At 46.4% G+C, this 26,844-nt stretch overlaps 1 protein-coding gene across 1 annotated transcript in view; it reads right to left on the bottom strand.

Annotated features, from left to right (window-relative positions):
* Positions 1-267: 267 nt before the first annotated feature.
* TMEM161B (transmembrane protein 161B) overlaps positions 268-26,844 on the bottom strand; it is a 108,340-nt gene continuing 81,763 nt past the window's right edge. The window contains exon 16 of the mRNA XM_045021051.1: positions 268-433. Within this exon, the coding sequence (XP_044876986.1) occupies positions 407-433 (27 nt within the window). The 3' untranslated portion in view covers positions 268-406. The remainder of the gene's footprint in view (positions 434-26,844) is intronic.

The following is a 26,844-nucleotide window of genomic DNA, read 5'->3' on the forward strand; positions in this document are numbered from 1 at the left end:
TCAAGAGAGTCAATCCTGATTTATGCTGATGTAAAGTGAAAGGCGAATCAGACCCATTGTCTTCAATAGATAAGAGAGAAAATATTTTGTTTCAATTCCCATTCTAATACAAAAAATTCACTGCCATGATTAATATAAAAAGAAGTTGTTACAACAATGTGTGTGAAAACAATTTCTGCACCTTTTGCTATAAATATGCTAGTTTATTGCATTTGTTCCTCTCCATATCTTGGATCCTATGGGATTGTGACATCAGTAGGCCCAGTAAATACAAAGATTATTTCCTCACTCCCCGTCCTCTTTGCTCTCATTCTTTGATATCATTGAAAAGTTTTCCTCTCTCCTTCTTTTGCTGCTATTCGTCCATAGCAGTTGCTTCTGCTTTTGCAGGAGGTGCTGATTCTGTTCAATTACTCTGGGTGGGGCTGGCAAGCTAAGGGAAAAGAACAAAAATAAAAGTTGACAATCTTGTGTCCAGGGCCAACATTAGGAGTGAGTTAGCTGCTCTGTGACATACAAACCTTAACCCACAGTTCACAATCTTTTAAAATCAGGTGGGTGGGGGCTGCACGCATGCACTCACACAGGCATGGGGAGTGAGGATCATTAAATAATCTCAACTCCAAAACTGATAGCTTGAGCCTCATACAAGAAGACGTATGCATCATCTGGGCATCACTACTACCACATACATCAGTACTAAGAGACAAAATATTTGTCAGTCTAGTCCTATCTATAAAGGCCACCATGCCACTTTCCTCCAAAAGACTTCTAGAATGAGAAAAAAAAAGTTAAGAGCAGAAAACAGGGGGTAAGTTGCAAAAAAAAAAAACATTGGTTTCTCCTCTCAGATACTAGGAGGGTGGGAAGAGAGAGCTACAATAAAAGGTGAGTTACTTTCCTTGTTGTGCTTCTTCTTTTCCCCATCTGATCTATAGGGAAAGTCAAGGGCAAACAGCAATACCTAGAGAAGGAAATACCTGATTGTACTGGAGAACCTTGCAACTGAAGAAGGCACTTGCCAAATGAGGGGCAGGCCTCAGGGGCATCACTAGATGAAATAGGGGTCTTTCCAACAATAACGAAGGTACCAATCCTGAGAGACTAGCATTTCTGCTGAAAGAAACCAGGAAATGGCAGGAAAGGTAAAGGACACCTATTGTGATGTGGGATACATTGGACAACAGGACAGGGAGAAAAAGACTGTTGATAGGAGAGAAAAGGTTTCCTCTAAGGAAGAGAGAATGCCATCAGGCCAAAAGAAAAAACTTTAGGGGTTCAGAGTGTAGATGGATCTAGAGCTCAAATGACACTGAAAAATTGCTCTGACCCAGTGAAGGGAGGGAGCCGAACCAAAGATGTCTGATAGAGCCTGAAAATTGTCAAGAGAGACAAGGGCCTTTGCCATTCTGGTGTCCAGTATTATCCCCAGGTGTGAAAGGACCTGAAAAGGGAAGTAGATGGGAACTGTCCTGATTGCAAAGGAAATTGGGATGCTTGATACTTCAGGATCTTGTCCTGTAACCATTTCAGCACATATGGATCAGGATGTGGTTGCTTTAAGTAGGTCTACACTTGTGGCAGTGTGTAGAATACAGACACTGCACACCCAGTTAGCATGGGTATAAATAGCAGTGTGGACCATGAGGCATGACTTAGGTGAGTAGAGCACTTTACATGCCTGAACTCTAGGGCATATGCCCTACACAGTTCTCTATACTGCTGTTTTCATTTGTGTAGTGTCCTGCTGCCAGAGCCTTTCCCCACTTCAGTTAAAGGCTCTGGCAGCAGGAAAAAGCTCTGACAGAGGGGAGGCATTGGGGAAAGATTTCTGCAATGGGGACCTGCTGGAGACTCCCCCAACTGGAGCTTTTTGCTGCTGCATGTAGCTACACATTTCAGTGACAAGAGAGGCTAGAGCCTGCTTTTACTATGCCCTGTAGCTACGAATGTAGTTCCTGTACCCTACATGCCACTATTTAAGTGTAAACAAGGTGTTAGGGAAGAGAGATACATTACCCTCCCACACTGATGAAGGTTGGCCACCAGAACCATTAGGACCTTCCTGAAGACAAGAAGGTCAGGCAAAAGATCGAAGGGAGCTATGACAATCTAGTAGTGCTGTTTGGAAAACATGGCAACAGCCAAGTGGATGGGGATGTCCTGAGCTCAGCTGAGGAAAGAAAGTTGCCTCATAAAATGGACAGGAGAATAAGTGTGAGGGATTCCATTTGAAAGCTGCATTTGCAGAAGTTCAGGAAACAGAGTTTGAGGATAGGCAAGTGTGTTATTGGGTATTGTGCCCTTAAGAGCTGAGCTTCCCAAAACAAGAGAATGGGCAGAGCCCTATGAAGCTCATTATGCACAATTAATTGTAACCAGACAGAATAAAGCAGCTCTCTTGGAAGCTCCATCAGTAATCATTGAGTAATCACTACACACTCTGCTGTGCCCAAACTCGCCCTGCTTCAGTACCTTCCTTTCCAAGGGTCTATCATCTTTTCCTGTACTCCACTCTAACCTTCCTGGGTTACTCGTCAGTCTCAGCACACTCAGATGTGATAAGACCCTACTTCAGGAAACAGCAGTATTCCCCTCCAGAAGCTAACTTTCCCCTAACCCCTTGGAACGAGCTGGGTCTGTCTTATACAGACCCCCATGCCCCTCCCACCTCCAGCAGCCTCAGGGGATCATGGTTAATAAGATCCAGCTGGCCTGCCTACAGTTAGTTGAGGCTTTTTGTTTGGTTGGTTGGGGGGGTTTTTTGGTGGTGGGGGGGGAGAGGGAGGAAGGAGTTCCCCAACCCATGTGACAGTTCACTGTCACAGGACATATAACTGCCATTTGTGCCTTTGAAAAATCTCCCCCCTAGTAAAGGATGAAAGTGAGCTGGTACTGGCCCATACGCAGCCCACGTCCCTGCTCCTTTTGCCTCCCACATCGGCGGACCAGCCGGTAGGGTCCGTACTGGCAGGGCCATCGATGGGAGGGTACGGGGGATGAAGGGACGTGGCAAAGGACCCTCCTTAAAGTGTTGCAGTGGCCGGAGCCCCAGGCCCTTTTAAATCACTGCTGGAGCCCTGGGAGGCAGGGGCCAGGCAGCGTGGATGGGCTGGCTGCCCCCAGCCCCACCTCTTCTGCACTAGGCCCCACCCCTTCCAGGGGTCAGAGCCAGCCCCAGTACCAGTAAGATTTTAATATTACGTTCACCCCTTCCCCTAGTTAGTCATTAAATGGCTCAATTTTCAGAAGTACTTAGAACTGGCCATTCCTTTTCACTTCAGTGGAAGCTGGAGGTTCTCAGCATGTCTGAAAATCAGGCCATCAATGCTTTATTTTCTGTATTTTAAAACGGTATAAAAAATACAGTATACAAAATATCTGAGATAATATATTCACTTATTAAGGAATTCCTGATGAGTTCTCTGAAGAGATGACTGCATTAGACTCATAATTATATGAAGAGCTGGGTGAATACTGATGCAAAATTTATGCGAATATTGGTTCAACATTTAATGAACTTTCTTCAGCCATTTTCATGCCCTTTGTGGGAGATTCTGGCCCCACTAAAATAAATGGAGACAGGATTTCATTCCTTGTTTGCTTTCCTTGAATACCCATGCAAAGTGAATTTTAAGTACTCCCCCACAAATATTCACGCAAAGTGAGTTTTAATTCCACTTACCACAAAGCTTCATGCCAGAAATTTGATTATAGTTACATTCATTCACTCAGAATACCATGTGATTTCAAACAGCAATCAGAGTAAATGATACTAATGACAAGCTGTTAGATTTTATTTGTTCAAAATTATTTAAGAAAATTGCAATTTGCAGAAAATAGAAAATTTAGAATAAAATATTTGTTAGGGATATTCCCTCTTCTACTCATGAGTAACATATACATGAATCGTAGTGTTTATGATATACTGTAGATAGGACATAGCTAACACTTCCTTCTGGTTTTGTGGAGAGGCGCTATTTATTTTACAATAGAAAATGTCACAATATCAATATCACCTTTCAACCAGTTCCTCCAATTTTGGCTTGGCTTCCACTCCTTTTCCAGGATGGGCAGCCATTTGCTGTCACCACCAAATGGACTGAAGCATTTTGAGAACTATTTTTATGTCACTTACAAAAAGGCTATAGGGATAGATAGCCAGGAAAAGAGCTATGCACCCAAATCAAATAACTTATGCCAAAATAACACAAGGACAAGCAAGTGATGGAGGAAAGTGGTCAGAGTTTCTAAAGAACATCTGAAATAGAAGATCAATTTAAATTCACCAATTTATGCAATGCAGTGGTGATTTTATATAAAATATGTAAGGACAAGTGACCTCGTGTCCATGTGATTTAGCTGCTGCAAAGACTATGCATACTAAGGGGAGATAGACACTTTCAGGTGCTCTGACTCATTTTAGAGGCACAAACTTTTTCAACATTAGCCAACAAAATGCCTCAAAAAGCTTTTAAAAACATGATAATTAGCTTTTGGAATATCAAAAGCTTTCTCCCTCTCTGAAAGAAGTGAGGAATTGTTTTTAACCTGGCTAAACCCAACAACAAAATTAGGTTGACTTTATGATAGAGTTGGTATTTCCCCTCCCCCTCACCCCAGGTCAGAATGATACCTGTGCATCATGTAGGCACCCTATATAGGTGATGGTCTTGGCAAATGAATCTTATGGGCAGGAACATTCCCAGCCAGTGCATGTAGAGAAGACAAACCTGGGAAGATTAGGAGAGCATTTACAGGTTCTGCATATGACTGTACTAAAAGCTCTGTTGAATTGCTACAGTGCTGTTTGAGTCAGTAACAAATTGAAGCACTTTATAAAATTTGTAGCTCTTCAATAATTTTGAATCACTCTAAAGTGCTCGTGCTGCAACCCATATACTCTTTCTTAACCACTGCAAATATATAAAAGGCACATCATCAAAATGACAGTAATCAGCCCATTCACTCTCAGGTGTGAAATTGTTCTGTATTCCCCCCACACACCTTGTTTTTGTTGTTTACCATGTGCAAAAAATGGTCATAGAGACACAGAGGAAAGAAATCTATTTTTGACATCCCCATGTAAGCAAATTTCTAGAACGTTTTTAGATAAAACCATTCTCAGCTATTTTATGCCAGGCTGGCTAAGCGATCATCTGATGGTCTTTTAAACAGCCATCCCATGAACAAGAAGAGAAACAGGAATGGGGTTAAATGAATCTGCAGGTATATTCCTCTTAATTGTACAAGTGTTTTGTGTTGATAGTGAGGGCAAAAGAAAAGGTATACATGGAACTGTAAAGTGATGTTGTGTGTACTAAGACATACTAGTATATATTAAATTAATCATTTTCCCATTACCCACACCACACAGTGGAGAGCAGTATTGAATTGTCTAGTACAGGTGTTCATAACTGAAATCCATATACATTTCTGCAGGTCTATCCACCTTCTTTTGCATGCACAGTTACTGTGAACATATGTGCAATTCTGTCCTTTATAAATGTAAACGTTTGTTTTAAATGATTTGCATGTGCAGATGTGATGATTGTGCATTACACAAAAACGCTGGTGGACCTCAGGCCTCAGTTTATGAATATCTAATTTTAATACAACTACTTTCCTTACACTGAAAATATATTCCTTTTCAAATTCATCAAAAACACCAGAATATAGGTGGTGCAGTAGGTTAACGCTAGCACATTACTTTGACACCAAAGTTCAAATTCAGATTTCTGTCACCAGTTGTAACAATCTATTCTCTGTGGGCCTGATCCCAAAAGCCATCAGTCTCTCACTGGCACACATTACAAAACCGCAGCACAGTTTGCCATACAAGTTTGTCTTTGCCCAGTAGCACTGAAATAGAGATGGTTACCGAGCTGCCTTGCCAGAATTGCAGAAGAAACTTCTGACACAGTTAAAGTAATCAGATAAACTATGTCAGCAAAAATGAGCAAGGTGAGCCAGTTGAAAACTAAATGGGCAAAACAGCAATAAGAAAGATAGCTTGGAGGGCATATGCACAAGAGTTCAAATCTCTGGGGAACAGCTTCATGCAGCTCTAATCAATTTTTAAATGTGCTTACTTTCATTTTTTTGTAACTGAGTTCAAACTAAGTATTTCACACTAATTTTGTAACTATTTATTTGCATCAAAAGACATGATAAACCTGTCACTAAATTGCCAACACTTCAATTAAGATTTCTCTTCCTTTATTAAAATTAATCAAAATCCTTTCCTTTTGATTCAAATGGGTCTATGCAGTCATGCATTGATGTGCATGCCTGAACTGCCTGTTTACATTACTGGGGTTCTGGGCACACAACAGTAAGAGGAAAAATCTCAAGTGCCAGAGAGATATATGGAGTGAAAACTGGTTTCAGATTGGTGTTCACATTACTATAAATACAAGTAAAAACAGAAAACAGGAGGAAGCAGGACCAGAATAGGTGGTCTGGGAAAGATGCTCTTAAACATGAAGACTGGCAGCACAAGCAAATGACATTCCGCAGGCATCCCCAGACAGTTTAGTAGCATTATGAAAGAGGGGTCTGCATGTGTGTGTGCTCACCCACACTTTCCACAAGATTAAGGAATTGCAGTTCTCTCAAATCTGTGTAAAGAAAATCCTAACAGCATAGGAGAGGAAATGGGCAGAAAGGGGTTACTATGGTATGGAATAGCCATGCCCTCCCAATTCCAATAATTCTTTAACTAACTGGGTTAAGTATGAGCATTGGCCCAATGGAATGCATATATATTTGGAGAATATCTGGGAGAGAGGGGAGTGGTAGACTAGTGGAGAAGTCAACTGAAATTGAAATCAGCGAACATTGCATTTAGAGCATGACTTCTCCTTCAGTCCAAGTCACTGGGGATGTGGCAAGTGAAAAAGAAAAAATTTGGAGGAAGAAAAATGTTCTCTGTTACCTAAAATCAGTAGTTTTAATGCATTTGGAGACCACTGTTTAGAGCACTTCCTATCAAAGGATGCTTCTTCTGTGTTCAGCTTTAGAACATAGTGTTAATGTAAATAAATCCCATGTTAGTCCCAGAGGGACACTTATCTGACTTGAGTTCTGTTTGTGCTAGCTTTTTTTTTTTTTGGTGGGCGGGGCGGGAACATTCATGTGTGTCTGTCTGTCTCCTTCACTTGGAACTCTAACATAAGCACATAAGAACTCTATGGGAGCTGCAACTGATCAGCACCTTTGAAGTTCAGGTTACTTTTATAGATGCCCAAATATGGATTTAAGAGGCTAACTTCAGATATCAAGGTTTGAAAACTTTGGCCTAAACCTCTCTTCATATGTTTCTCCAGCTATAAAATCGGATAATGATATTTACCCACAAACCTGACACTGTTTACATTTCTGATTCACGGCCAGTGCAATTCTGTCAGTTCAGCAGTGGAAACTTAATTTTAAACATTTTTTTTAATTGACAGACCTACTAGAAATACATTGAAGTGATTATTTTAAAACTTCCTGAAGAAAATTCATTTGCATAGTGATAAGCTCTCATATACAACAGCACTAGTCTATTTTCAAAGCATTCACTTTCTACCATATTTTTTCTCCCTCATTCTCTTCCAGTTAACATTTTACACCAGCAATTAGCCAACTATGGCTAGTTATTGTGTGCTCTTCATCTTTAAAGGGACACTGTCAACATGAAATCTAGTCAATTTGTTTGAAACAAAGGTAAAAGGTTTCAGATATTACACATGTCCATGGGTTCCACTGCCAGTCTTTGAGTTAAAAGTTGAGTTTTCCACCTGACATGATAGTAAATAGAGAGACAAGGTAGGTGAGGTAATATTTTTTATTGGAGCAAATCCTTTTGTTGAGAAAACAAACTTTTGAGATTATACAGATCTCTTCTTCAAGTCTGGGAATGGTACTCATTGAAGGAAAAAAAATCAGGAAACCTACCTGAAGATCATGCAAGAAACCCAAAACAACTATCAAAAACCCTAACCACAGCTATCCAACAAAAAACAAAAAGTGGAACCAACTACAGCAACTCCACACCTATAGAACACCTCTGTGGAGAAACCATGACACAAGACCCACCACATGGACACTACATGACACCCTAAAATCATCACTTCATCAAGACTACTCTCCAAGAGACTGAACTTCTGCCCTATCACAGAATCATATACCATACTAACATGTGGAGAACTAGAAGAATTATTTTGCTTACACAAAGAATTTTTTCACAATGATGATGACACCATTCACAGCTACCACATCCCCACTGACAATCATAAGAAAAAAAGAATCCGCTTACTGGACACCCCAGAGTGGACGAAACCACACATTTGATCATTAAATTGATTGATTCTGGAAAAAAAATGGACTGAAATTCTTAAACACACCCACCACAGTCTCTTCACTGCCAAGAAGACAGCTATACAGTCCCTGAAATCCAACCACCAGATAGTGAAGAAACGAGCTGATACCACCTCCTCACCTGTTCGTGCTGCGGACCCTGAGCCCCTAGTGCTTTCGGGTGCAATAACACCAGAAGTTCGCCGTAATCCACCTAGAGACAGAAGGCCTCCTCATCGGCTGGATCTTTAGCTAGGGCAAACCCACGGTTATGGGGCAAAATAATCCCCAGGGTTTAGCCGGGAATGGAGGCAGTCTACCCTCCTTCTCTAGTCTAGTGTGTGTTTTATTTAGGGGATGTTCTTATTAGGGGGGGAGGAATATGTTGTGTATTTGGTTGTCATGGTTTTTGTTGCTATGGCAACTGAGTTAGATTATTATGGGTTAGCTCAGCCGGTTTCAACCGGCTGGGTGAGCTCTCTGTCTCTGTAAATAAAATGGAGGTTTTGGTTAGCTGTCTGCTCTCTGGCCTCAAGTGATTGCTTCCTACACCGGCTGCCCCAAGGATATAACAAATGGGTGCCGTTGTAATCTTCAACCACGATGACTATGTCAATGAGGCCAATCGACGAGATATCTGAGATACAAAGACGATATTTTCATCCTCTGGACAGATGACCTGAACTCCCTCATAGATTTCCACAACTTCAACCACCACTCATACAAACTCTCTAGAACATTCTCCACTAACATCAATTTCCTGGACCCCAGAGTTAGTTTCAGCAATGGAATCTTACAGACAACTATATGCAAGAAACCCTTAGAACATCACATCTACTTTCACAAATCTAATAACCACCCCAAACACACCAAGAAATCTGTTCTTTCCAGCCAGGCACTCAGATAACACAGAATATGCTCCAAGAAGAAAGTCTGGGATATACACCTTAACACACTTAAGATCACCTTCACCAAAAAAAGGACACTGCACCAGAGAAGTAGATTGCATCATGGAATGGGCCACCCAAATACCCTGAGAGAACCTGCTTCAATAGAGAAACTCGCCTCCTCCCCCATAGTTGTCACCTACCAACCCACACTGGAACCCATATGGGGTATCATTAAAGAATTACAAGCCAGACTCAGTGAGAACTATGTCCTGAAATCTTTTTTTCCTGAACCATCTCTTCTGGCCTTCAAACAACCTCCAAGCCTTGCCAAACTCATCAGCAGAATCAAGCTCCCCACAGATGAGGACAAACCAACTCAAAGCATCACCAGACCCTTCCAAAACAACAGATGCAAAAGCCAGCACTCAAAGTCAGTCAAACTGACAGGGCAGGCAGGTCAATGAGGGAGTCAAGAGCCCATCAAGGCCCATCCTCCATGTGAGCGGTGGCTGCCAGGGAAGATTAGAGCTGAGCAAAGGAAAATGCAGCAGGCCAGAGCTAAGCTGGGGGAAGAACAGAGGGCCAGAACCAGAGGTGTCAAAGAAGCAGCTCAGAGGCAGAGCTGAGCTGGAGGCAGAGAAGCTGCCCAGAGCCAGGGAGTTAGAGCCGTGGAGACCAGCAGCATCAATGGTGAGCCAGGACTGAGCTACAGGGGGACCCGTGGGACCAGAGCTGGAATAGCGGGAGGCTGGCCACACCACAATACTAGAGCTAAGTGTGGTGAGCAACTGGGGATCCTGGGCAGAAATGGCCTAGTGCAGGGAGATGTCACCAGACAAGAAAGCCCTGAAGGCCAGACTTGGAGGGGCGGGGGTGCATGAACCTTCTGGGATGGTTGATACTGGGAAAGAGTCCTGCCCCTAGAACCTGGGGGCATGTAGTCACTACCAAAGCAGATGTCTTACCTGCAGTATCACTGCAACACAGCCAGGTCCTGGGGAGGAGGCCTGGTATATATAAGGAATAGACTGTAATTTTCTTAAGTTCCAGAGACTACTGTTCATGGTGTTCCCCATGCCCATAAGGTGGGGTTCCTTCTTCTTTGAATCTTTTCCATTTTTCCTTTGTTGTGTTTGTGTTTTTACAGTCGCTGTTTAATAAATTCTATTTGGTTTAAACTCAATGTAGTGATCACTCGGTCAGGGAAGTGGCCAGTGAGGAATGGGGACACCCTAGCCGCTGTCCTATGTGACCCATGATGAGACCAGGAATCCTGTTCCCAGCCTTATTGGGGTTATGAGGACTCTGCCACAGGAGATTTGAAGAGGAGTCCTGGAGGTGAGCCAGGCATCTGGGTAAAGGGAGCTGGGATGGGGACTCAAATCCTTTTGCTATCTGATTACATCATGGTAATATAGAACCCAAGAAAATTCCCCAATAGTGGGACCATTCTCTCACTTACATACACATGCCTATCACAACATGTGGTATACCTCATCCAGTGCACTAAATGCCCCAATAATAACTATGTGATTGAAACAAGACAATCATGTTCTTGAATGAACTCACACAGAAAAATGATAAAAGACAAAAACACATCACCCATGGGTGAACACATTTCACAAAGTGATCATTCCATATCTGACCTTTCAGTCCTCATCCATAAAGGAAATCTGCACAACACCTTCAAAAGACGAGCTTGGGAGCTTAAATTCATAATTTTGCTAGACTCTAAATATCATGGGCTTAATAAAAACACTGGATTTATGGCTTATTACAGAAACCTGTAACCTACTAACCCCCCTTTTTTGTCCTACAAAGGTGTTAACAGGCCACCTCACTTTGAATGGTCTCTTACAATACATGTTAACTACTTATGCTAAATAATCTGTTACACCCTGTATTTAGCTGTGAAACTGGTTCTCTTTCCCAGAGCTGTGAAAGATCTCCATGTAGCTGGTAAGCTTGTCTATTTATAGGACCAGAAGTTGGTCCTACAAAATAATATTACTTCATCCACCTTGTCTCTCTAATGTCCTGGAACCAGGACAGCTACAAAAACACTGCAAACAACTGTGTGAAATACCCACACAAAATGAAAAATGAATCTGACCAACTATACAGTATCGACCGACTCTACTGGGAGATACAGTGAAATGGACTGTACACTAATTGCTGTCAAATACACACCAAAAAAAAAATCTAACCTTGCAGTTGCAGTATTCTTAAATGTTACTTATTGCAATAACAGTCACTGCACAGAACTAATTCTTTGTCTGACTGTGTCCCTTTAAATATAATATTTGGGTTGTTAAGAACATGATACGTAATTGTGATTTAAGGTACATCAGCTGTATATCACTGTGAAGCTGAGTGAGGCCTAATTAGTGCTTGGATGGAAGAGCTCCAGAAAAGGCCAAGGTGCCAGAGGGAGTAGAGCGTGATATTCAGTAGACAGCACTCTTCCCTTTGGATAGGCTGACCAGACAGCAAGTGTGAAAAATCGGGACAGAAGGTAGAGGGTAATAGGAGCCTGTATAAGAAAAAGACCCAAAAATCAGGACTGTCCCTATAAAATCAGGACATCTGGTCACCCTGCCTTTGGGTTACATTTGATGCTGGGGGAAAGTGTTGCTGCCAGTGCAGGCTTCTAGAGGAGGTGTAAGACAGATCCTAACAACTTAGTCATTAAAAAGCTTTTGTCGCTTCCCATAAAAATATGGGTATTCAGCTAGGATGATGGAGCTAATTTCTATTTAGGCATCTGCATTTTGTTCTTATTCTCCCTGCAGCTTCAATTACCTACATTCTTCTTCTTTACTTCTTGCTCTTCCGGGTTGTGCTACTGTGCATTGTTCCATCCCAAAAACGTATGCATTATCTTGCCGGGGGCATGATTCACATATGCACACACAGGTAACTGTTCTGGGATCTTTTGGGATGAAAGGCACTTTATTAATCCATACTATCAGACAGACTTATACAAGGGACAAAACACACACAGTTTGGAACCAGTTTTCCAGTGATCCTGTTTATAACAGCAGACTTGTGAAGCTGTTATATGTATCCTGATGCTGTTTTATTGACTGTTGGGATGGACACTTAAGTGAAACCTTCTCCATATTATGGGGTTCTTTGTAGAAATAATTTTTTTTTTAAACACATTATAGCTGAAGGTAACGTGTAATAGCCAGTTATACTCCAGGCTCTAATTCAACAAGGTACTTGAGCACCTGACTAATTTTAAGCACATCTTCCATCCTCTCCCCAACTTTATCTGACATTCCTCCCCCCCACCCACCCAACAGTGTTCAGGCTTTTACTACATTTAGCTTACAACAATATTAGAACAATCTTGCTTGCTGCTGCCTCAAATTTTGAGACCGATACTGTAGTTTGGCATTTTTATTTTTGAGTATAGAATATTAAACCTTAAGTGAATAAATGTTTTAAATTTCACCATTCACACTTTCATATACAGCAGACAAGCTTTAAAACAGATAACTGGCAGACAATTTCTTTCAGTATTTTGACAATTCTATTTTTATTAAGTATATGGTAAACCTTTCAAATACAAATGTTTCATAGTTATTTTCTCAGGATTTGATAACCCTATCACATAGAACACAGAAATAAACCTTATACATTTTTTTACACTGTTGATTTAGAAGAATCAGAAGATAGATGAAAATTAGGATTCTTGAAACAAACCATCTATTGTCAAATTGAATTCCATGTAAGCAACACACTAGCATGTAGATGTCCTGACCATTTCAATACTTTTATTTCTCAATATTTCACAACTTCAGAAGCTTAACATGAACTAATTCAGATGTGAAAAGGTAAGAAAAGTAAATGAAAAAGTTCAACATGAAGGAAAGCATGTGTCTGTAACTTTTCCAAAGTACCACTATTCCAAGCCACTTTCAATTTTCATTTTACAGAATCTCGTTACTTGCAGTTTATAATAAATATTTGATATTTTTAAAGAGCTGAGTAATTAAGTGAACACAATAGATTCAGAACATTGCACAAAACAATCCATGCAGGCCAAGAAAACCATCATTCCTAAACTGCAAACTCCACAATCACATCCCAAGTATGAGGGGAAACAGCAGTTGGGGGTCTGATTTTCTTTAATAAATTTTAGTTTAGTTAATAAGAATTGGCTGTAAGCATGTATTTGGGTAAGATATGAAATATTAACCTGGGAGGTAATGTATCCAGTCCTTAGGAATTGGTAGAACTTTTTTAGCTGATGAATAAGATTTTCAGTAATCCTCATCATATTTGACTTGGGTGTCTGGGTGGAGGCCTAAGGCTGGGTTACTTTAAGGGAACTGTGTTGTTGGCTTCTGGGTAACCTGTGAGGTATTATAGAAGCTGTTTTGTGCTGGCTTGGTAAATCCAAGTATTGGAACATTGACCAGCTTTGGGGATTGTCTGACCCATTCTTTGCAGTTCACCCTAAGTGACCTTGGTTGGCTTCCCTGGGACTCTGGTCACACCCCGATACAAACAAATTAGTACTTCCCCTTTCACAGAGTTAGTTACTGCCCCCTAAAATCGCTAGTTATCACCCATCATCTCATACATGTTGGTCCAATCAAAACATCTCTATTACATACTGTCATCCTGACTTTATCTTTTAGGAGCGGTCAGTGTTCTCCTATTATCCTTGGGGAATGGTTTTGTACCATCCTTAATATCAAAATGTTCTGGTACCACTTGATTTCAGGATGTGTTTGTGTGCGTACTTTGTGAGTAGCACTTCTTAGGGATGTGTATTTCTGCAATATCAGCCCTGTTTCTTGCCAGATTCTGTGAGCCTCATAGCAGGCCTCTGATACAAGGGCTTATGTCTCAGGCTCTCTTCCTACGACTTGCATCTGACGAAGTGGGTATTCACCCACAAAAGCTCATGCTCCAAAATGTCTGTTAGTCTATAAGGTGCCACAGGATTCTTTGCTGTTCCTACTACAGTAGCTGTACTGCTTCACAGGGACTGCACCATCAATGAGACAAGATGCCTTTAGTAAAAAGGGGACAAAATCAGGTGCAGGATTTAAGACACCTATTGCATGGACACGTTCCACCATCCAGAAAGGGCTTTGCCTCTGAAAATCCCTTGCCCCAAAATACCACCATGGAAGGCTACAGAGTAACAAAATGGTGGGAAATGCCAATAATTTTGGAGAACCTGGTTCCTTCAGAACATCTTCCTCTAGGCACTGACCTTGAAAGAAAACATTCGTGTACACTAAATCAAACAAGAGCTGAGATGGTAAAATCTGGTAACAATATGATCAAATGAAAGCCAAGGAATGACCCCAACTGTGACTGTGGAAAGTCTAAGCAAACATTCGAACAGTGGGTGATGTAGTGCTCTGTCAACATCCTGTATGCCTAAGCAACTATCTGAGGTAAGTGAAAACAGCAGATCTTGGCTGTGGTTTTGGAGTGATAGCCTATGATGATCTTGAATTGTACAGCCCCCCCCCCCAATTCAGCCAGCTACAGGAGTAGGACATATGTGCAGTGCTACAGTTCCAAGCTTCTCTTCTCCTGCAGCTTCAACTACTGGGCATCAAATTTACGCTCCTTATCCCAAGCAGTATGTAGCCTTCGCAGGAGCAGGAAACAGGCAAAAGAAAAAGAAGTTGAGATGGAAAAAGGATTCTAGAGAAGAGGTAAGATGGACAGAAAAGTGGCAACTGTACCAAAACATGACACGAGAAAGACAGAGGCACGTCTTCCAATCTACCTTTGGGGCCTCCAACTAAAAAAGGCTGAGAAACACTGCACTGGATTATCAGAATCATCTCTGAGCAAGTTGGAATACTTCAAGTGCCATTACCAAAAATCCAGTTTTCAAGTATTGTATTAACAAATACATGGAAGCAGGGACGCCACTTAGGAGACCTAGGGAGTGGCACAGAATTCTCCTAATATATTCTGCAGCCACCAAAAAAACAGCCATCTCTAAAAATCCTGTTGTTTCCTTTCTCACATAAGCCAAGGAGTTAATGTGTAATGAGAATTGAGATTTGTATAAAGAGGGCATGGAAAAAGAAATAAATAAGGGACTAGGAATAATTAAAGACGGTTACTCACCGTAGTAACTGTTGTTCTTCGAGATGTGTTACTCCTATCCATTCCAGTTAGGTGTGCGGGCCGCGCGTGCACGGCTCTCCGGAACATTTTTACACTAGCAACTCCGGCGGGCCGGCTGGGCGCCCCCTGGAGTGGCGCCGCTATGGCGCCGAATATATACCCCAGCCGGCCCGTCCGCTCCTCAGTTCCTTCTTGCCGGCTACTCCGACAGTGGAGAAGGAGGGCGGGTCTGGAATGGATAGGAGCAACACATCTCGAAGAACAACAGTTACTACGGTGAGTAATCGTCTTTTCTTCTTCGAGTGATTGCTCCTATGCATTCCAGTTAGGTGATTCCCAAGCCTTACCTAGGCGGTGGGGTCGGAGTGAGACGTGGCAGAGTGCAAGACTGCGGAGCCGAAGGCTGCATCGTCTCTGGATTGCTGCACCAACGCGTAGTGGGAAGCGAAGGTGTGGACAGAAGACCAGGTGGCCACTCTACAGATGTCCTGGATGGGGACATGGGCCAGGAAGGTGGCCGACGAGGCGTGCGCTCTCGTCGAGTGAGCGGTGAGGCGGCATGGTGGCACGCGAGCAAGCTCGTAGCATGTCCGAATACATGCCGTTACCCAGGAGGAAATCCGCTGGGAGGAGACCGGCTCGCCCTTCATGCGGTCGGCGACTGCTACAAACAGCTGGGTCGAACGCCGGAAGGGTTTCGTCCGCTCGATGTAAAAGGCAAGGGCCCTGCGGACGTCCAGGGTGTGAAGCTGTTGCTCCCGAGGGGAAGCGTGCGGCTTCGGGAAGAAGACCGGGAGGAAGATCTCCTGGTTGAGGTGGAACGCTGACACCACCTTAGGGAGGAAGGCCGGGTGTGGCCGAAGCTGTACCTTGTCTCCGTGGAAGACGGTGTATGGTGGACCAACCGTTAGAGCACGGAGCTCAGAGACTCGTCTCGCTGATGTAATTGCGACGAGGAAGGCTGTCTTCCAGGAGAGGTAGAGCAGACAGCACGTGGCCAGGGGCTCGAAGGGCAGTCCCATAAGCTTGGCCAGAACGAGGTTCAAATCCCAGGTCGGGGCAGGACGCCGCACCGGCGGGTACAAGTGGTCCAGGCCTTTAAGGAAGCGGGAAACCATCTGGTTGGAGAAGATGGACCGACCTCCCACAGATGGACGAAAGGCGGACACTGCTGCCAGGTGTACCCTCAAGGAGGAGACCGCAAGACCTTGCTCCTTAAGGTACCAGAGGTAGTCCAGGATGGTAGGGACAGGGACTACGAAGGGATTGAGGCCTCGTTGATCACCCCAGAGCGCGAATCGCTTCCATTTCACAAGATAGGTGGAGCGAGTGGAAGGCTTTCTGCTCTCTAGCAGGACTTGCTGCACTGCCGCCGAACAGTCCCTCTCTGCGTGGGTCAACCACGCAGGTACCAGGCTGTAAGATGGAGGGACTGCAGGTTCGGATGGCGGAGTCTGCCGAAGTCCTGTGTTATGAGGTCCGGCCATAACGGAAGGGGGATGGGATCCCGAACAGATAGCTCGAGCAGCAGGGTGTACCAGTGCTGCCTCGGCCAGGCCGGAGCTACAAGTATGACGTGGGCTCTGTCCCTCCGAAGCTTCAGTAGCACTCGGTGCACGAGCAGGAACGGAGGGAAGGCGTAGAGGTGGTGATCCATCCAGGAGTAAAGGAATGCGTCCGACAGTGAGCCTGGCGAGTGACCCTGGTACGAGCAAAACAGGTGGCACTTCCTGTTCTCCTTGGAGGCGAATAGGTCTATCTGGGGAAACCCCCACCTCCGGAAGATTGTGTGCACGACATCTGGACGGAGGGACCACTCGTGGGAGAGGAACGACCTGCTGAGATGGTCAGCCAGCGTGTTCTGCACTCCCGGAAGAAAGGACGCTTCCAGGTGAATTGAGTGGGTCACGCAGAAGTCCCACAGGAGCATCGCTTCCTTGCAGAGCAGGAGGAGCAGGCTCCGCCCTGCTTGTTCACATAGAACATCACCGTCGTGTTGTCCGTGAACACCGCTACGCATTGGCCTTGCAGACGGGCGTGTAAGGCGTGGCACGCCAAGCGAATTGCCCACAGCTCCCGGACATTGATGTGGAGAGAGAGCTCCTGGGGCAACCAGAGACCCTGGGTGTGAAGGTTGCCCAGGTGGGCCCCCCATCCCAGCGCCGAGGCATCCGTTGTCAGTGTCACGGACGGACGAGGAGGGCGGAACGGGACTCCTGCACACACGACCTCTGGGTCCAGCCACCAGCTGAGCGAAGCGAAGGTAGGCTTCGTGACCGTGACTACCCTGTCTATGGAGTCGCGGTGCGGGCGGTACACCGACGCCAGCCAGGATTGAAATGGGCGAAGGCGCAGCCTCGCGTAGGCGGTGACAAACGTGCATGATGCCATGTGGCCCAGGAGGCGTAGGCAGGACCGAACTGTCGTAGTGGGAAAAGCGTGCAGGTCTCGGATGATGGAGACCATTGTCTGGTGCCGAGTTCACGGTGGCCAGGGCCTGCCTCCCTCGGAGTCGAGGACTGCTCCCATAAATTCCACTCTCTGTGATGGAGTCAGTGAGGACTTCTCGGCATTGACGAGAAGGCCCAGTACCCGAAACAGGGATAGTATCTCGGAAATTTGGTCTGTTACCAATTGTTGGGATGGCCCGCGAACCAGCCAGTCGTCGAGATAAGGGTAGACGTGAACTCGACGACGGCGGAGGTCTGCAGCAACTACCGCCATGCACTTGGTGAAGACCCTCGGCGCGGTGGATAGGCCGAAGGGTAGTACCGCAAACTGGTAGTGCGCACTGTTGACCATGAAACGTAGATAGCGTCGATGGGGAGGGTAGATCGCGATATGGAAGTACGCGTCCTTCATATCGAGGGCGGCAAACCAGTCTCCCGGATCCAGGGAGGGAATGATGGTCCCCAGGGTTACCATGCGAAATTTGAGCTTGACCATGTACTTGTTGAGCTCCCGGAGGTCCAGTATGGGTCTGAGGCCTCCTTTCGCCTTGGGGATGAGGAAATAACGGGAATAGAATCCCCTGCCCCGCCTGTCTTGCGGCACCTCCTCTATGGCACCCAAACTCAACAGCGTCTCGACCTCTTGTAAGAGGCATTGCTCGTGAGAGGGGTCCCTGAAGAGGGACAGGGAAGGTGGGCGGGAAGGAGGGGGCGAAATAAACTGGAGGCGGTAACCATGCTGGATAGTACGGAGTACCCAGCTGTCCGATGTTATTTGGGACCACGCCGGGAGGAAGCGGGAAAGGCGGTTGCAAAACAAAGGGGTTGGATCCTGGAAAGAGTCTGATGGGCCGTCCTCGGGCGTCCCATCAAAACTGTTGCTTGGGCCCTTGCGGGGCCTTGGACGACGCCTGGGCCTGGTTGCGCCTGCTGCCGGATAGCCTACGGCGGTTTAGACCGTTCCGCCGACTATTATAGGGCCTTGACCTGGCCTGGGTAAAAGCCCGATAGGGTTGTTGCTGCCGGAAAGAGCGCCTCTGGGTAGCTGGTGTATGCATACCCAGAGTGCAGATAGCTATACGACCGTCCTTCAGGGTCTGTATCCTGGAGTCCGTTTTCTCCGAGAACAGACCGTGAGTCTCAAAGGGCAGGTCCTGCAGGGTATACTGCACTTCCGGCGGCAAGGTGGAGGACTGCAGCCAGGAGATGCGCCGCATAGTCACTCCAGAGGCCAAAGTTCTGGCCCCTGAGTCCGCCGAATCCAGAGCAGCCTGGATGGAGGACCGGGAGGCTTTCCTGCCCTCTTCGACCAGAGCCGAGAACTCTTGCCAGGAAGCCGTTGGGATCAGCTCCGAAAATTTAGTGAGGGACACGAAAATGTCAAAGGTGTACCGAGCTTGGAGGGCCAGCTGGTTTGCAATCCGCAGCTGGAGACCCCCCGCCGAATACACCTTCCGGCCCAACAGGTCCATGCACCTGGCGTCCTTCGACTTTGGCGCCGGGGCTGGCTGTCCGTGCCTCTCACGGTCTTTAACAGACTGCACGACGAGTGAGTCTGGAGCGGGGTAGGTGTACAGATACTCGTATCCCATGGGGGGGACCGAGTATTTTCGTTCAACGCCCCTTGCAGTAGGAGGGACGGATGCCGGCGACTGCCAGATGGTAGTGGCATTTTTCTGTATTGTCTTGATAAACGGGAGGGCCACCCGCATCGGGGCCTCAGCGCCGACGACGTTGGTCACCGGGTCTTCGTCTTCCGGGACCTCTGCCACCGGGAGGTCAATAGCTTTCGCCACCCTGCGAAGAAGGTCCTGGTGGGCCCGCAGGTCAATCGGGGGAGGGTCCGCCGTAGCAGCACCCGCCACCGCCTCATCCGGTGAGGAAGACGAAGACAGAGTCTGTACCACCACCTCTGCCGGCGGTTGCTCCGGGGCTTGGGAAGCTGAATCGTGCCCCGGATGCAATGCAGGACCTGACAGCGACAGGGTCTCCCCCGGTGGTGTTGGGGGAGGCCTGCTCACCGTGGCCTCTGGCACCCTGCGTTCAGCACCCGCTGGGCGCTGGGGAAAGGGGAGCCCCTGGGGCTCATGGTAGGCCCAGGGGACCTAAAAACCCCACTGCTGAGGTCCAAGGTCCTGGCTGTGGGTGGCAGCCCGGAGATCTGTCCCGCTGCCCGCCTGGGAGGCGACGGATGGCTGACGCGAAGGCCACGGGGGGGCAGAGGCGCTGATGGAGTGCGCCGTGGAAGGAGGCATCTTGTCCCCGGACGGTGCCGAGGATCGGTGCCGGCCATCACGGTGCCAGGATGGAGATCTGGACCGTCGATCACTTCGGTACCGGGAGCCTGAGCGCGACCTCAATCATCGGTGACGGGAGCGGCTTCGGGAGTCGCGATGTCGAGATCGGTACCGGGAGCCAGACCTCCGACGGTACCGTCGGTCCGGTGACCGGGACCGTGAGCGTCGCCGGGAGTGCGACCGGTACCGCGATACTGAGCGGTACCGGGACTGCGACCGGTGCTGGGACGGGGAGCGGTACCGAGACTGAGATCGGTGCCGGGATCGGGATCGACGAGACGGCGACCGTTGCCTGGAACGGGACCGGGTCCGAGGCTTGGAGCGCCGTCCATCCCATCTGTCGGGGGCCGCATCATTGCCGGCTTGCCCACCGGCTGAACAGCCCGCACCGGCGGTGCCGGGGGCTGGAGGCTCGGTGCCTCTGCGAGCTCAATAAGCTCTCTCGCCGTCGCGAATGTCTCAGGCGTGGACGGGAGATGCAGCTCGACCGCGGTCGGCACCGGGGAGCAGGGAGGTACCGGACTCGACGGCTCTTGAGGTGCCAGAGTCAACGGAACCGTGCACGGCTTGTGCACTACCACAGCCGGTGCCGGAGATGGCTGGGTAAGCTGTCCCGAAGTTGGAGGCTTAGGAGCCGAGTGCGCCATCTTCCGCTTCCTCGGTGGGGAGAGGGAACGGTGCCGGGACTTCAGTGCCGTCTGCGACTCTTTAGCTGCGTCGGTATCGGGGCGGCTCGGTGCCGCTGGTGCGCTGCGCGCCGAGGACGGTTTCGGTGCCGCCAGGGACGGAGCAGGAGGCTGAAGTGCTGACTCCGTAAGGAGCTGTTTGAGGCGCGAGTCTCGCTCCTTTCTCGTGCGCGGCTTAAACGCCGTGCAAATCGGGCACTTATCTGTCCTGTGAGATTCCCCGAGGCAGCGCAGGCAGGAGTCGTGCGGGTCGCCGATGGGCATGTGCCGCTGGCAAGCCGCACAGGGCTTAAACCCCGGTGCCTTGGGCATGAGCCCGCACCGGTTGTGGAAGAAGAGGGGCTAACCCCTCTAATTCCCTTACTATACTATAACTACTAAACTTATTCAACTAATCTAACAACTAAAATAAGTTAACCAACTATATACACTGAAGAGATGGAGAAACGCTAGGGCTGTGGAGGTGAGAGAGCACTCCACTGTTCCAACTGGCCGTCACGGGCGGTAAGAAGGAACTGAGGAGCGGACGGGCCGGCTGGGGTATATATTCGGCGCCATAGCGGCGCCACTCCAGGGGGCGCCCAGCCGGCCCGCCGGAGTTGCTAGGGTAAAAATGTTCCGGAGAGCCGTGCACGCACGGCGCGCACACCTAACTGGAATGCATAGGAGCAATCACTCGAAGAAGAATATCTTAATTCTGAGAACTTCAAAGAAGTCACAGTGGGTAATCTAGGTTCTGAATTTGGAGCTGCCATTCCAGACAATAGTTTGATACAGAGCCAGCACACAGAAAAGCATTCGCTAGAAGCCAGATAGAGACTGATTTCTCATAACTTCAGCAATGTCTCCCTTCCTGTCAAAAACTTCCACTTGTTCTTGAAATGAGAAACTCAACAACAATCTTATGCAACCCAAACTAGGAAAAATGGATCCTTGGCCCTGTGACAGACTAATATCATGGACAAACCTTATGGAATTAAAATACACATAATTCAGTGAAGTTAAAACATATTGAATTTAGTTTAATACCTTTGTGGTACATTGTATTAAAAATGCAATTGTGTATGTGTTGTCATAGAATTGTATGACTGGGGATGCTAATATAATTCTTCTGTTATGAGCCCTTTGAAGCCACCTCCTGGACAGGATCACATATACTAGTTCAAACTGGATTCTCCAGGGACCAACAGGATTTTGGATAAATAGTTTGTTTTTAAAAGGCTCAGGGCCTTCTTCCTGATCACTAAATGGACAGGACCCCTGTCAAGGTTCCTCCCCCACTCTGAACTTTAGGGTACAGATGTGGGGACCTGCATGGACACTTCTAAGTTTAATTACTAGCTTAGATCTGGTAACACTGCCACCATCCAGAAATTTCAGTGTCTGGATCACTTTGTCCCCACAAAACCTTCCCCTCCCTGGGTAGCCTTGAGAGGCTTTTTCACCAAGTTCCTGGTGAACACCGATCCAACCCCTTGGATCTTAACACAAGGAGAATTTAACATCCCCCTCCCTTCCCCCACCAATTCCTGGTGAGTCCAGATCTAATCCCCTTGGATCTTAACAAAAGGAAAAAATCAATCAGGTTCTTAAAAAGAAAGCTTTCAATTAAAGAAAGAAAGGTAAAAATTATCTCTAAAATCAGGATGGAAAATACTTTACAGGGTAATCAGATTCATATAGCCCAGAGGAACCCCCTCTAGTCTTAGGTTCAAAGTTACAGCAAACAGAGGTAAAATCCTCTCAGCAAAAAGGAACATTTACAAGTTGAGAAAACAAAAATAAGACTAACACGCCTTGCCTGGCTATTACTTACAAATTTGAAACATGAGAGACCGATTCAGAAAGATTTGGAGAGCCTGGATTGATGTCTGGTCCCTCTTAGTCCCGAGAGCGAACAACCCCCAAACCAAGAGCACAAACAAAAAAGACTTCCCTCCACCAAGATTTGAAAGCACCTTGTCCCCTTATTGGTCCTCTGGTCAGGTGTCAGCCAGGTTTACTGAGCTTCTTAACCTTTACAGGTAAAAGAGATATTAACCCTTAACTATCTGTTTATGACAACCTCTAGTCCCTAGAGGGCCCCAATCCTTTGGGAAGGGTTGGAAGGACTGGTACTACTGGGCCCCCTTAAGTCATAAAAACAGTCATACTGGGTCAGATCAAAGGTCCATCTATCCCTGTATTCTGTCTTCCGACAATGGCCAATACCAGGTGCCCCAGAGGGAATGAACAGAACAGGTAATCATCCAGTGATCCATGCCCTGTCACCAATTCTCAGCTTCTGGCAAACAGAGGCTAGGGACACCATCCTGGCTAATAGCCATTGATGGACCTATCTTCCATGAATGTATCAAGTTCTTTTTTGAACCCTTTTATAGTCTTGGCCTTCACAACATCCTCTGGCAAAGAGTTCCACAGGTTGACTGTGTGCGGTGTGAAGAAATACTTCCTATTAATTTCATTTGGTGACCCCTAGTTCTTGTGTTATGAGTATAGCACTTCCTTATTTACCTTCTCCACACCAGTAATGATTTTATAGACCTTTATCACATCCCCCCATAGTCGTCTCTTTTCCAAGCTGAAAAGTCCCAGTTTTAGTAATCTCTCCATTCCATACCCATAATCATTTGTTTTCCTTTTCTGAACCTTTTCCAATTCCAGTACATCTTTTTTGAGATGGAGCAACCACATCTGCACGCAGTATTCAAGATGTGGGTCTACCATGCCTATATATAGAGAGGCAATATATTATTTTCAATCTTATCTATCCCTTTCTTAATGATTCCAAACACTCTGTTCACTTTTTTGACTGCCCCTGCACATTGAGTGGATGTTTTCAGAGAACAATTCACTACGCCACGATCTCTTTCCTGGGGTCTAAATTAGCTGTTACCACTCATCATTTTACATCTATAGTTGGGATTATGTTTTCCAATGTGCATTACTTTGCATTTATCAATATTGAATTTCAACTGCCATTTTGTTGCCCAGTCACCCAGTTTTGTGAGATCCTTTTCTAGCTCTACACAATCTGTCTTGGACTTACCTATCTTGAGTAATTTTGTATCAGCTGCAAATTTTACCACCTCACTGTTTATTCCTTTTTCCAGATAATTTATGTATATGTTGAATAGGACTGGTCCCAGTACAGACCCCTGGGGGACACGACTATTCACCTCTCTCCATTTTGAAAACTGACCATTTATTCCTACCCGTTGTTTCCTATCTTTTAACCAGTTATCAATCCATCAGAGGACCTTCACGCTTATCCCTGACAGCTTACTTTGTTTAACAGCCTTTGGTGAGGGCCCTTGCCAAAGGGTTTTATGAAAATTTAAGTACACTATATCCACTGGATCCCCCTTGTCCACAGGCTTGTTGACCCCTCAAAGAATTATAGTAGATTTGTGAGGTATGATTTCCCTTTCCAAAAAGCATATTGCCTTTTCCCCAACAAATTATGTTAATCGATGTATCTGACAATTTTGTTCTTTATGATAGTTTCAACTTGTTTGCCCAGTACTGAAGTCAGGCTTATGGGCTGGTATTTGCCAGGATCACCTTTGGAGCCCTTTTTAAAAATTGGCACCACATTAGCTATCCTCCAGTCACTTGGTACAAAAGCTGATTTAAAGGATAGGTTAAATTGATACCTGAATACTTGGATGCTAATATCTGAACTGTATCAGTATATTTATTCACCTAAATTTAAGTTAGTGCTGATTATGTACTATATGTATTTTATGATCTTTAAACCAACCTTTGTACTTTAAATCTGTCCGAAGTTCCTTTGCTTTCATGCAGCACGGCTGCTGACCCTTGTGGTACCCCTTTACCTGCATCCACCATGCAATTTTTTCATAGATGTCCATGTTTCCACAGCTGATCCGTAGCTGCGGGTGCACAGCCTCTTCTTCCCACAGACCCCGTTGATCCACTGACTGCTGGCTACTCTAGGCAGGAGAGCATCTAGGGTGTACTCAAAGTCTGGGTGCTTGTTCTGATCAGAAGCTGTGGTGAACTTGAAACCCCAAAGAAGCCCCTTGCATGGGTTCTGGAAGGACTGCACCAGCCACAGCCCACACTACAGTTGAGGTGATTTCAGGTAAGTTTATTAGCATGCGTGTAGGCTCTTTTATTGTTTTTATGCTCTCTCTCTAACATTTTTTATCTTAACTGGGTAGTAATTTATAAGTGTGCGCCATCACGCTGTTAACTGATTCAGAAAAGAAAGAAAGCAGTCCTGGTCAGGCAGACTGCCTGTTGCTAGGGATAACACAGTGAAGGCAGGAAAGGAAGAGATGCACGTCTCCACCCATGGGAGGTGAAGACCACAGACACTGGAAGCCTGGAGGTATGTCTACACTATGAAATTAGGTCGAATTTATAGTAGTTTTTTTAGAAATCGTTTTTATACAGTTGATTGTGTGTGTCCCCACGCAAAATGCTCTAAGTGCATTAAGTCGGTGGACTGCGTCCACAGAACTGAGGCTAGCATTGACTTCTGGAGCACTGCACTGTGGGTAGCTAGCCCGCAGTCTCCACTGCCCACTGGAATTCTGGGTTGAGATCTCAATGAATGCCTGATGGGGCAAAAACAGTGTCGCAGGTGGTTCTAGATAAATGTCATCAGGCCCCCTCCTGTGAAAGCAGCATCAATCATTTTGCACCTTTTTTCCTGGGTTACCTGTGCAGACGCCATACCACGGCAAGCACAGAGCCTGCTCAGATCACCGTCACTGTATGTCTCCTGGGTGCTGGCAGATGTGGTACTGCATTGCTACACAGCAGCAGCTCATTGCCTTTTAGCAGCAGACGGTGCATTACAATTGGTAGCCGTCGTCATCATCATACTCCTGGGTGCTCTTTTAGCCGACTTCGGTGAGGTCGGTCAGGGGCGCCTGGGCAGACATGGGAGTGACTCAGGTCATTCCCTTTTCAAGTTTCATCTCATGGAGACTCAGCCCTACTGGCAGTCGTACTGCAGCATCTTCTGGTGAGGAGCCAGGAGATGACAATGGCTAGCAATCGTACTGCACCATCTTCTGGCGAGCACCCAGGAGCTGACGATGGCTAGCAATCGTAATGCACTTTCTGCTGCTAGCCTAAGATGAATAAGATAGATGGAGTGGATCAAAACAAGAAATAGACCAGATTTGTTTTGTATTAATTTGCTCCACCCTCTCTCCCTGCCTCCCTCTGTGAAATCAATGGCCTGCTAAGCCCAGGGTTTTGAGTTCAATCCTTGAGGGGGCCATTCTGTGACAGTTGTTTGTGATTCTCCTTGATGCAAAGCCACCCCCTTTGTTGATTTTAATTCCCTGTAAGCCATGTTGTCAGTCGCTCCACCCTCCCTCAGAGCAATAGCCCAGAGCAATTGTTTCGTGCCTTTTTTCAGCACAGACACCTTAGCACTGGGAACATGGAGCCCGCTCAGATCACTGCGGCAATTATGAGCACTGTAAACACCACACACATTATCCAGCAAGATATGCAGAACCAGAACATGCAAAAGCGAAACCAGGCGAGGAGGTGACTGCAGTAGTGACGAGAGTGATGAGGACATGTACATAGACTTCTCACAAAGTATGGGCCCTGGCAGTGTGCATATCATAAGTGTTAATTGGGCAGGTTCATGGCATGGAACGCTGATTTTGGGCCCGGGACACAAGCACAGACTGGTGGGACTGCATAGTGTTGTGGGTCTGGGACGATTCCCAGTGGCTGTGAAACTTTCGTATGCATAAGGGCACTTCCATGGAACATTGTGACTTGCTTTCCCCTGCCCTGAAGTGCCAGGATACCAAGATGAGAGCAGCCCTCACAGTTAAGAAGTGAGTGGCAATAGCCCTGTAGAAGCTTGCAATGCCAGACAGCTACCGGTCAGTCGAGCATCAATTTGGAGTGGGCAAATCTACTGTGAGGGCTGCTGTGATCCAAGTAGCCAACGCAATCAAAGGGCTGCTGCTATCAAGGGTTTACAGGTTAACGTGCAGCACAAACCCAACCCCCCCCCCCACAATTCTCTTGGATCATAGCCACGCGGTGGGGGGAGGGAGTG

The sequence above is a fragment of the Mauremys mutica genome, chromosome 6 (genome assembly GCF_020497125.1).
Source record: "Mauremys mutica isolate MM-2020 ecotype Southern chromosome 6, ASM2049712v1, whole genome shotgun sequence".
Classification (NCBI taxonomy): Eukaryota; Metazoa; Chordata; order Testudines; family Geoemydidae; genus Mauremys; species Mauremys mutica.